General features: G+C 38.8%; 2 protein-coding genes across 2 annotated transcripts in view; both read left to right on the top strand.

The window, feature by feature from the left end:
• Positions 1-3,050, top strand: part of EPHX4 (epoxide hydrolase 4) — a 36,124-nt gene extending 33,074 nt beyond the window's left edge. Inside the window, exon 7 of the mRNA XM_072419888.1 lies at positions 2,002-3,050. Coding sequence (XP_072275989.1) covers positions 2,002-2,236 — 235 coding nt within the window. The 3' untranslated portion in view covers positions 2,237-3,050. The remainder of the gene's footprint in view (positions 1-2,001) is intronic.
• A 7,121-nt stretch (positions 3,051-10,171) lies between these two features.
• Positions 10,172-12,990, top strand: part of BTBD8 (BTB domain containing 8) — a 44,685-nt gene continuing 41,866 nt past the window's right edge. The window contains 2 exon segments of the mRNA XM_072419887.1: positions 10,172-10,319; positions 10,857-10,975. Coding sequence (XP_072275988.1) covers positions 10,866-10,975 — 110 coding nt within the window. The 5' untranslated portion in view covers positions 10,172-10,319; positions 10,857-10,865.

The raw sequence follows: 12,990 nt of genomic DNA, 5'->3' as shown, positions 1-12,990 counted from the left end.
AGAAATGCAGTTGTGTCCTCATCTACCACCAGCCTGTTGAATGGAAAGAAAAAGAACAACAGACTGATGGAGCCATCCCTGTTATCATTTACAACCTCCTCCTATTCGTATGTTTGTTTCTTGTCATGCAGAACCCCTGAATGGCTGTCCTTTCCATCATTCTCCTAGATTGAGGGTTTCTATTAAGGGAATTGCATGGGGCTGATACCAAATTTCCGGTAAAAACATACATTTAATGAATTAATAAAGAATAACTGCAATAATGTGTGTCTGGAGTTCAGATTTAAAAGGCTAATATCTGACTGGCAGTTCGGTTGAGGTGTGGTTACCGCTTCCCCAAACCTGTATGCGCAGTAGAGATACCACATGTAGCTGACCAGGTGCCAAGGTGCCAGCTTCCAGGAGGCTCTGTTCTCACCACCATCTAAATAGCCTAATAATCAACAAAACATTTTAGGGTATGGCATTGCTCCCCTCCCTCACAAAATGTTATTTTCCTGTCTGTGTTTTGCTCACTTCTAAATACCAGACCCTGAACAGGTATGCAGTAAATAAATATTGAGAAATAATTGTTGAAGCTAAAGCATAAGACCCACAATCACAAAACTGGCATTTTTTTAAAGGTGAGTTTAGGAATGGCAGCCTCTATATTTTTATATTAGAGGTATATAATGATGCTCGTACTATGCCTGTCTGCATTTACATCAATAGCAGTGTTTTGTCTGAAAAGGATCACATAATAAAACCTCCCTATTCTGTTCATTAGCACCTTACCTCCTATAAAAAGCAATTGCCTGTTCTGATCCTTTCCAGACACAGATCATTATTTTCCATAATTCATTTACCCCCCATGCTTGGATATGAGATCACCCCATTTTATTTTAATTATACAATGCACATTGACCTTCAGAAGTACAGATAGGTATAGTTAATGATCTGTGACACATCTACAGCTGTTCTGAAAATAGTTGATGTAGGTTACACATGCAGAATGTGATCATATTTGTTTCTTAAGATACCCAAATATGAGCAGATGATCTACAATGCAGTGCAAAAGAGAAGCACATTTGTAATTAAAGTACATTCGTCATGGGAATGCAGCTTTTCTTGCATTCATCCTTCATCGGGGCCACATTTGCTTTAATGATGGCGACATACTTAGCAAAGTTTATGCAATTTCAACCAGTTTTCAACCAAAAACTGATGATAGAAGGAAGTCAGGGATTATTGGGATAAAGATTAAATGGGAGGAAAAAACAAACTGCAAACTTCAACCTCCCAGATGCGCCTGGTATGGCAGAATACCCTTCTTACAAGCAAAGGTATATTTTTGGGTAGCAATCATCGGAACTTGCCATAAAGCATCTTCTACACTCACATATTTCAATTGGCCAGTTACTGTGATGATCAGCTATAAGCATTATAAATAAGGATATGAAATAGCTTTCCCAGTTAAAACAGCCCAAAATTAGGCCATTTGGGAGTCTGCTGTAGGTATGTGAGGATTATTCTAAATGCCTGCATTTTATTATTTCAGCATTTTCTTCCTATTAATGACAAAGTCTCTTTTAAGGACAATCCCTCCACTTCTCCGCCGTGTAAAATGCTAACCCCTTCCCATCCATAGAATTTTACTGTGCAATCTTTTTCAGTGCCTTTGCAAGAAAAATGCACATTCGTGCCCTCCTCACTTTTTTCCTATGGGCAACCTATGGATGATATCACGAGTATAACTCACATATGTAACCAGAATAAGACATGTCAGCTGTACAGATAAAAAAGTGCTTTATGCATGATATCTCAGTCTCGGTTTATTGTTAATCTAACATTTGGAAGCATGGTATTGAACTTTATTACAAATGTAAATTAGGGATGTATGTGTTTTAAATAATCAAATATTGCAAATAGCAACACGTTAAATCATTGAATTATCAACGTAAGAGGATCTGTAACAGAATAGAAAATTAACAATCCCAATGATTTCTCTTTTTCACAATAAAGCTGCCTCCCTCTGAAACACCACCACGTGACCATGCCGACTCTCCTACTGTGGGGTGAAAATGATGCGTTTGTTGAGGTGGAGATGGCCGAACTGACCAGAATCTATGTGAAGAATTACTTCCAGCTATCAGTGCTGTCACAAGCCAGTCATTGGCTTCAACAGGATCAGCCAGAATTGGTCAACAACTTAATATGGACCTTTCTAGAGGAGGAGAGATTTCGAACAAAGAACTGATTTCAGGCTCTGTCATTTATATGTAGATAAAAAATAAAGGTCTACTTTTGCTTTTTAACCTCTTTCCTGATATTATAAAAATCCATCTAACAGGAAGCTGGTTAACAATAAGAAAACAGCAATTATCTAACAAAGGGCCATATTTTGCTTGTCTCAGTGAACATGGTAAATATACTGTGTCTCTTCTAACTGTCACTGTGTATTATAATCAAGAGCGGATTGTCCCGTAAGCTGTGTCAATTGTTAATCCCAGTCTGAATTGTAGTGTTATATTTTGCACATGCACATGCCTTAACATCTCAGTTTACACTGTACAACTAAAAAGTCATGGAAGTCTATGATATGTCCTGTTCTTTACAATTGTTGTGTGGTGCCTTGTAGAACTTTATAAAATGACAATACAGGGGTGCCATTGGCCAGCTGGTCATATGGGTATATTTTAATTTTTATTTTTTTACTGCATTTTGTAACATCACTGAAGTGTTGTCACTAGATAAAATGACTTGTACTGATGCTGTGAGTCTTTGTAATGGATTTAGTGATGGTGGTAATGTTTGTGTTACTGCTTTGTCCTTGTTCAATAGGAAGATGTGAAAGTAAAGCATTTTTTTCATCCTGATAGCTAGCACAATGTAAACTATAACACAATATTTTTAAGTTTTGGCTCCGTTACTCGAAGAAGGCTGTTCTTTAAAAACAAGAAAATTGTTTCACAGTAAACCAAGCTAATGAAATAAAAATGTATTTTATATGAAATTGAATGACATTTAATTGGTATAAAAGTATAATAACAGAATAACAATTATTAAATTAATTTAACTTTTCAAAGACTCGTAAATGACATACCTGAAAGGCCAACAAAACTAAAAACTATTCCTTATAATTTGGGTTGGTAATATGTGGAATTAACAAACATTTTTCTATTTTTTCAACATGCTGATGAAAATCTCAAATAAAACCTTTTTGTTTTTAATGCACACCCTAGTTTAAATCTAGTGACATCATCACTTTTGTATGCTTTTGTATACATAGTAGGTTCATACATAGTAGGTTCACCAAATCATGGTTTAGTTCCCTCTCCCTTTTGTTCTTTTCCCCTTCTTCTCCCTCCACTTTTAGGTAGCAGTCTCAATTCAGCAACAATGGGATCCTATCCTAAAGTATTTCTCATTTAGGTTCCTTCTTTGGCTTCACACATGTACACACATCAGATAATTCTTGTTCGATTATCGTTTAAGGGCCAGGATCAGACGAGAATCTGACGTGCGTACAGAAGTCGTCTGACATTGTTCATAGATCTTGCCTGCCGGATCCACGAACTTCATGAAATGAAAGTGAAGGGAAGAGAGCGCAGTATTGGAAAGATCCTTTCCAACAACAAAAGTTTATTTTAGCTTAAGTGTTCTACCTTGCTTTTTCTCTGTGTGGTTAATTCTTCAGCCATCAGCCCTACCTGATCCTGAGGCCTTGGGCCCAACTTGCCCTGTCTTCCCTAGCCCCTTCTAGTCATCCATGGGTAGCGCCCCAGTCTCCTTCCCCAGGTCAGGTCTTTCAGACATTTATCTTTTTTCAGAGCTCGTCTATTTGGTATCAAACATCACAATAGGTTAAACAGGTATATGCACCAGAGCAGTGATTGGTTCCTACATTTTTAAAGACTGGGTCCCTCCCCTGCAACAGAAGGTAGTTAACTATCACTCCCTAGGAGGAACAGATTCTAGAACTGTCTGACATATACTAAATGAACCCATTACACCTTAAAGGGACCCTTCTATAATAAAGGGGTGCTAGAAGTCACAAGTAAAAGTTGCCTTATACATTTTTAATTGCATCCAACATGAGAGATGTAAATGTTGCTTAACAAGTTCAGAGCATCCTGGGTAAAAACACTTTATAAATGGACCTCTTTCTTAAAACGTTAGATAAAAATGTCCTCATTCTGTCTTCACAAGTGGGTCAAGAAGACAAGACTAACTTACAGCATGGTGTGTGAGTAAAAAGCGCATACAAAACTGCTGTTCTTCCAAGCTGACGTCTGCATATTTGTAAGTGTTCTGCATTAAGGCAAAGTCATGGTCAGGTTATCCACAGTTTAACCGAGACTCATTACAAAGCAATTTGCTATAGAACATGGTGGGTTTACTGAAGCAGGCAATTGCTTTACTCTCAGTAAAGATCAAACTGCACATTCAGGGATCTTTATCTATTTAGCCCACAGTCTTCTCGGCAAAGTAAAGCCTAATTTTCTTCTTATTATGTAGGAAAAAAAAAGTTCAACTTTTTAGAGTATGGTCAGATAGCAAACAGCCAAAACAAATGAATCAGTGGTTAGCACTCTGGCCTTTGCAGCACTAGGTCCCAGGTTGGAATCTCGGACAGGACACTTTCTCATGGAGTTTGCTGGTTCTTTTAGTGTTTGCGTGGGATTCCTCCAGGTACTCCGGTTTCCTACCACATTCCAAAAGCATGCAGTAAGGTTATTTGGTTTCCCCCCAAATTTGTCCTTAGACTGTATCGAAAACATTTGACTAGATTGGGGACATTAGATTGTGAGCCCCTTTGAGGGGCAGCTAGTGACATGATTATGGATTATGTAGATGGTAAAACGCTGTGTGATATGTTGGCGCTACATAAATACTGTATAATAATAATAATTATGTAATAATTTTTAAGGCAAAGGTTAAAACCCCTATTGGGTCATTAAGGAGGTTATCCTTCACTTCCTGTCCTAAGGATGTAAGGGGAAACGAAAAGGATAAAAACTTTGGATAGAGAATTATCCATGCAACAGGTGTCCCCACTGAAGGTTTTACCCTCACCTATTGCTCTAATGAGAACATGGAATGGTTGAATTCCTCTCATTTTCTGTTTTAGTGACAAGAGTCACCAGGACAATTGAGAGAGGTGAACATGGACTGCAATATAATGTCACAGGTTATATCCTTTTTCTACTTTATCCTTAACTAAAAAAAATGCAAAATATTGTTCACAACACTTTTAAAGTAGAAAATACACACAGGTGGGACCCGTACTGCTAATGTTTATTGGAACCGTGCATGACTCTGTTAGGCACCCAGGTATTGCTTCAAGCAGAAGTACTGAATCCTTTCTTACTGCACTGCCGGTATGTTAGATTTCAAACCTGATCATCAATCTTGTAATAAAAATAATTGAATCTCTATAAAAGTTAGCATTTACATTATTTTCTCTGAACTTCTAAACAATCCATCATTCCAAATAACATTGGCAGGACAGTGGGAATGATGAGTCTGTATGTTTCAGATGAAATGTGCATTTGTTATTTTGTTGATTAACTTATGTAGCTGTTTTATTACAAACTATTTTGCAGTATGACCACCATGTGTCTTTAGTATAGCAAGAATACGCTGGGCTAACCTATACATTTATATATGGGACCCTATTTACCTGTCAAGTGATTTGTATTTGTTTACCCAGTCCTGAGATTTACACAACCCTGCTAAAAAGCACAGCCGGGTCTGCTCTATCGCTGCTTTTTTTAGCCAACATAACTGGTCACCATCCCACCCCAGCCTATGAGTGGATGGGGAAGGAGCAATGCTGGACTGTTGAGGTCATCTCTCTCCTGTCGGCATTTTACTAGTAAGCATATGTACATGCTGGACAGTTTATTTTCCACAAATATTGCCCTTTCCTGTAACATTTGGTGTACTGCTATACAGAAGCATTACAAGAGGTTGAAATAACTGACATTAGGTATTTGTATTAGCTGGAATTTTTAAAATATATTGTTAATATTATTATTATAATTTATGAAGGATAACAAAGAGTATAAAACAGAAACATTAATTAGCTTTATTGTGTAGTTTGTTTTTTTCTAAGTAATACATCTGCAATGTAATACAATTGCAATCTGCAATTATCGGGGTATTTCTATCTACATTGAGTTAAGCTTTAAAATATACCTTTGCTCTTGTCAAAAGAATTCCCAACTTTTGCTGATTGGGAAGAGGGACTCCTTTTAGCCTAAAATGTGTCAGAAATTGACACACCTCAATGGCTGTGCTGTGGACGTCCTGCTAAAGCTATACCACCACACTGAACCACCAATGAACTGGGGGATAAACTTCTAACTTCCAATATACTAATCAACATCCTTTGGACAATCAGTGAACTGGGATACCTATATACTATATGCTTTAACACATCCCCTCAAAACTTGACACAAGTACACTACTAATGAACAAGGTGGTTCGCTCTGAACATAACAATACAACTATCCTCTTAAGCTTCAATTGCTACATATGTGGATTCAAATACTACTAAAAAAAGTGTTAATCCATAAGACCTGCTGGCTGAAACACTTTATCCTACATATCTTATCCAGTACTGCTTTAAACAAATCTTCCTAGTGTGGGCTCCCCTACATACTACACCCAGACCTTATGAGGAAAAACCTAAATCCCTGGGATGCACTGAATCTGTTGTCCCTTATCCAATCTGTATAACATCATTGCAAATATATGCTTCTTGATCTCAATTGGTCCCCTCAGGAAGCCAAATAAGGCGAAACGTGTCGGGCATTGTGAGATACTCTTGAACATATGAATAATTTTGTACCTAAAAATTTATGCTACTAGGCATTTTTATTGTCAATTTGTGTTCACTTAATTATGTAATTGTTTAGATTTCACCAAATAAACACATGCTAAATATTTGCCCTTTAACCAGCCGACCGTTAAACACGACCTTGGTTCAGGTTAAAAAAAATTACAATTATCGATAAACTTGAACTTTTCTCACTGTATGAAAATACAGTAAGAAAAGTTCAGGTTTATCGATCACTTACCTGGTCCCGCTGCTTCTTCTCCGTCCGTAGCGTGTGCGTGTCCCTCGGCGATGACGTCGGCCCGTGTGCGGGAAATTCAAATTGAAGCTCATTCAAACACATTTTGTATTGGATTGTATACAAACCCCTGTATCCAATCCAATACAAAATAATTCAAAATAAATACAAAGTATGTAATTGGTAAATTCAAACTCTCATTTTGTATTGGATTGGATACAGGAGTTTGTATTCAATCCAATACAAAATGAGAGTTTGAATTTTGTTCTCATTTTGTATTGGATTGAATACAAAGTCCTGTATCCAATCCAATATATTTATGTGGTTTTGTCTATAGGTATGCGACGGACACTAGGGAGGTGTTTTAGAAAAATATATTATTATACAGTATACCGAATTATCGCATTTTCAGTATTTTTCATTTATTTATGTATTCTTGTTTAAGCTGATTTTTGTGTCTTTTATTTAATTTTATTAAAAGTAATTTTTTTTTTTTACATGATTGTTTGTTTAAAACTTTATTATATTCAGGATTCTACTAGAACCCTGTTTGGACATATTTCTGTAAGTTACAGGTCTACAATTTAAAAAAAAAAAAAAATTCATGAAAAACAGTGTACCGCTTTTGGAACAGAAATCTAGACCTCAGTGTAACGCCCAGGTGGTTAAAAGCCTGTCTGCTATTATCTTTCCTTGTTTCTGTGTACAGCAGTCACCTGAATGAAAAGGACTGCTGTGCCCTCCTAGGGACTATTTGTTCTTCCCATTCTCCTCAGAACACAATGGTGCTGTGTGTACAGTGCTTGTTTGTTCTTCTGTCGCTGGAAACGATCACTAGGAAAGATCCTTTGATGTTCACCTGATGTATGTATAGAGCTTTGGTGAATGTGGTGAAAAATCAATTTGCATGGAATATCTAATTACGTTCAATGAATTGTGACAATTAAATATTTTGAAAAATGTCTATTTTTATTAGTTGCAGCTTTAGTTATTATAATTCTTGCTGACATTCCCATGAAGATCCTTTTCCTTTTGTCCCCTGATTGTGCTTCCCTGTTGTCACCTTGTTTCATGTATCTCCTGAGTGATATTCCAAGCAATCGTGTCAAAGTGCAGTCATGGTTCATCCTGTATTTATCAGGAGGTTGGTTGGTTCAGAGAATTGCATGTACTGTACATATTAATAGGTAATAGCTGAATAAGGCATAATTATACACATTGCTTTAGTAAATTAGATCTAATCCATATCAGGTTTAGATATACTAAGCTAAAAAGCTAAATACATCAACTGCACAACCTACAGCAAAATACAACATGTATTACTGCAGCTTTCCAGCTGTGAACAGCTCCTAAGGTTTCTGTCCTGTTCTAAGGCCATAGGGAAAAGCCAGCAAAAAAGATTGACCTGAGTATGTTTTTTTTTTTCCCATGCGGTAGTTAGTAGCAAGTAAAAATGTAGACAGGACATGTCATAATGGGCAGATCTCTGTATCCAGACATGCTGGGTATGGGATTCAAGTTGGTTTCTTGAAGCATTTTGCAAAATAAACAATACTTTGTGAAACTACAATTATTTTTTTTACATTTATTGGAGCTGAAGAATTCGCAGAAGAGAAGTAAAGCAAAAAGATTGGAGAGCAGAGAGTGGAGAATGGTAAGCCCACTTGGAAAGAGGCTTCCCCTCAGTTCCTGTCTGGATGACGTATTATAACTAGTCATACACTATGCAATATTTTCAATTCAATGATTTATTAGAAGTGTTTTTTGAGCAGTATTTGGGGAAAATATTGATACAAAATTAATCTGGCATTTTTTTTAGTAATTTGTTTTTACTACAGATCAATTATTGAACAAGTTGAAGTGCAGTTGAAATTATTGAAATGGAGTAAATACAGGTAGTCAATAGAAAATGGTAATCCTAATACTGGAAATACCATCAAGAGAAATTCACATAGGACTCTATTTATAAAACAGGGAATCAGACATTCCCTCAAACATTCTCCCATGGGAATCAATTACTGCCAATAAAACACATGGACCTGGAAGATTCCCATGAGGTAATATCTGAGCCCTTGCTTTATAAATAGAGCCTAGTCTGTATGTCTAGTATAAGTGAGAGGAAATGAATACAAAGATTTGACCTAAGGATTTCGCTAGAAAGGCATCGGTTATCTTTTCTACTAGACAGCTAATAACGGCAAGAAATAGGCTTTGATATTGAACAACAGGCCCTGGTGACCACCAATATATTTTTATAGTGGACAGCTTGTCTTATTAACCTTCCTTTTATTTTTTTATTGGACAGCTTGCCCAGTGACCACCTTTTTACTTTTATATTGAATGATATAGGCCAGCGGCCACCATACCATTCTTATATTGGACAGCTTGTCTTATTAACCTTCCTTTTACTTTTATATTGGACAGCTTGCTCAGTGACCACCTTTTTACTTTTTTATTTACCAATATGGGCCAACGGCCAATGTATATTTTTTTTTATTAGGATAGCTTGGCCCTATCAACCTTCCTTTTACTTTTATTTTGGACGCCTTCGCCCAGCAGCCATTTATAGTGGAACAGTTGGCTCAGTGACTATCAATCCCATAGCAGACAGCCCAGTGATCTTCATTTTACTTTTATATTGAACACCTCAGCTCAGCCGTCACCCTGTGACTTTTATAGCCATAAGCTTGGCCCAGTGGCCTCATTTTCCCTTTTTACAGTGGGCAGGTTGGTTTTATTTACACATGTCCTGAATCTTAGGGGCTTCCCTTAGAACATTTTAGAGGATTATTTTAACATTTTAATACAGTGAAGCACAGCAGCACTGACGTCTATTATTATTATTATGATAAACATTTTTTTTATAAACAGATTTTTGCAGCGCTGTACATTAAACACGTTAAATTTTATTATTACTACATAGTGTAAATGAATAAATAGCTCTGCCACAGTTACAGCAGCAGTCTGGTGTTTGAAGAGTTAATCAATTGTTTTTTCCCGCCTTCGCTGACATCGGTTCTCCTCTGACCAATTAGATTACAGAATCGACCAACCAGGCGTTTTCTATTGGACTGCTGCGATGTTTATGGGCGTTACTTCCGGTCATGACTTCATCCAGCCGGGCTGGAGTTTGGGTTCGAAAACAAAAGTCCAAGGTGAAGCCGGTGCTCCGGTTCTTCCATTACCCGGTGCCGTCCTGTGTGGGGGCCCCGCTATCTCTGGGCTGGCTGAGCTGTGTTCCTCCATTCCCTAGAGCTGGTATGCTGTACTCCTCCTGCTCCATAGCTGGCCTACTCACTCCCCTGGGCTGGCATGCTGTGATGCGCTGCACTCCTGCATGGCTGGCATGCTGTGATGCGCTGCACTCCCCCATGGCTGGCATGCTGTGATGGGCTGCACTCCCCCATGGCTGGCATGCTGTGATGGGCTGCATGGCTGGCATGCTGTGATGCGCTGCACTCCTGCATGGCTGGCATGCTGTGATGCGCTGCACTCCTGCATGGCTGGCATGCTGAGATGCGCTGCACTCCTGCATGGCTGAGATGCGCTGCACTCCTGCATGGCTGAGATGCGCTGCACTCCTGCATGGCTGAGATGCGCTGCACTCCTGCATGGCTGGCATGCTGAGATGCGCTGCACTCACTGGGTTATTGTGTGACTTCCTTCCCCAGAGGAGAAGCAGCCTGTTGATGTCTCTCCTGCTATGGAGATGCTAGTCAGGCTTTAGCTGTAGGTTTATTATAAGTTGTGTAATGTGTCTGGGATCACTGCTTGTATGATGTGTTATTCCTGCAGTCTTTGGAGATGGCATCTGCTGCCCAGGGAGAGCTGAAGGGTTTCCGTGCCAAGGAAAGTGCTGAAAGGCGCAGGCTGAAGGATGTGCTGTGTGATCAGCTCAGCAGAGATATGCTCAGGTAACGTGCACATATCATACATTGCTGAATGGGTCTCATATCACTGCCATCAAAATAAACTATCCTCTGTACAGGGCTCCTTCCATGTGTTTGTAGCCACTACATCAGTCAATGCGAAACCTTAAAATGGAAGTAAACCCAAAACGACCTAAAATAAAAAAAAATACATTTACCTTTAATCCCGCAGAGCAGTCAAACGGTCCAGAGATTTTTTTTTTTTTTTGGGTCCCGCATCATTCCAGCACCCGTCTTTATGCCAGAGTGCTAGGCGCCGCCATCCTCTCTCGGGTTCTTCTTCCTACGTCACCAAACGGGAGATCCGGTGACGTAGATGAGAAAAAACTTGCGCATGCCTATGATCGGCAATTTCTTTCCTTGGCATGCGCAGAAGGAGCAGCCAAGAGCCTCCTGGGATGTGTGACGTAAGTATCCCTGGAGGCCCTGCGCTCCCATTCATTGCAATCGAGAATTAGGGGGTGGTGCTGCATCCTTTCTTTTTTTTTTTTAAACATGTTGCACTTTAAAAAAAAAAAACTGATTTTTTTCCTTATATAAAAGGGTTGTGCATCCTTTTATGTAAAGTGAAATTTCTGAGTTTGGTTACGCTTTATGTTCACACAGAATTATTGACAATTTATTACTTATGTGTGTCAGTGTCTGGGCTTGGCAAATGACCGCCAACGTCTTCACAAATGCCTGGAAGAAATACAAGAAGTGAGCACCGATAAATAAACAGAACACAAGAAGAATAAGTTATCAAGTGAGGGGAAGGCTTTGTAAAAGCGAAAGCCTGTCAGTGGCTGGCACCTTATGAGCTGCTGGGTCACTTTACCCACAGCACTGTTTCTTAAAGCATCAGTGCTTGCAGATTTGACAGCGCAGGGCAGGGCAGGGCAGTAAGTGGATCTATCTGGATGGAGTTTGCCGGTTCTCCCCATATTTGGGTGGGTTTCCTCCGGGTACTCCGGTTTTCTCCCAAATTCCAAAAAAAAAGAGGTTATTGGCTTCCCTCTAAATTGACTTGTTGTGTTTACAGCCAGACTGACATTTCTATCATTTATTTTAGTAGTCCAGATATGCTACAGCTGAGGTGGTGACTTCACTACACCATAGACCTGTCATAAAAACATTATTATAGGGGGTGGTCCTGGAACTTTTTTTTTTATTATTAGTAAAGTGACTCTTGAAACAATAAATTGCAAAGGTTACTTCTTAAACATTTATATCTCTTATTCAGCAAGATATAGTGAATCTGATGCTGTGTACCTGTAAAATTTTCATTGCTGGAAACTTTTATGAATGTTTTCAGTGACAGATGATGGAATGAGGCCTGTTCTGTTCTATTAGACAGAGGAGGGGGAAGGATGAATGAGTGGCACGCCACTGTGCTCTTCCCTCTTGACTTGTATAGCATTCTTTCCAGTTGGTCGTTCATGGATCTGTCCTGAACAACATCGAGCAACTGTTGTGCGTAAAAGATTCTCAACTGAGACAAGCACAGCTGTCCATCTCGTGCAATAATCAAATAGCATGTGTTCATAACCTTAGTCTTCCATTTTCAGAGCCCTGTATTACAGGTTACTCAAAGTCGGATGTTTGCGGCCCTGTCGGTTACTTGATGTCGCACTAAGCTCCAAAAGTTCAGATCATGGATGAGCAGCAGTGAACATGTGATTGGTTGGCTTATTTTCCTATGGCAAACTGTGAGCAAGGCACAGCTTTAAGTTTCAGTCCGGTTGCTTTTGTTAGGATTTTGTAACTAATGCTTTGCAACCTTGTGAACTAGTCCTAAGAGTACATAACCACATCAAAGAACTGAGCTCTTGTCATAAGAGGAATGTAAACAACTACAGTGACTCTTATTCCTTAGGAATGTGAATTCTGGTGGTTAATGACCCTCACACTTTAAATATCCCTCATACCAAGGATGTATTGTCTTGGTATAGCAAAGTAAAACCAAATAACTGGGTTATTGTTCATATGTGAGCTTTAACTGGTAAAATATTTTAGGACTG

The sequence above is a fragment of the Pyxicephalus adspersus genome, chromosome 8 (assembly GCF_032062135.1).
Source record: "Pyxicephalus adspersus chromosome 8, UCB_Pads_2.0, whole genome shotgun sequence".
Classification (NCBI taxonomy): Eukaryota; Metazoa; Chordata; class Amphibia; order Anura; family Pyxicephalidae; genus Pyxicephalus; species Pyxicephalus adspersus.
This window is presented reverse-complemented; position numbering and strand designations above follow the sequence as displayed.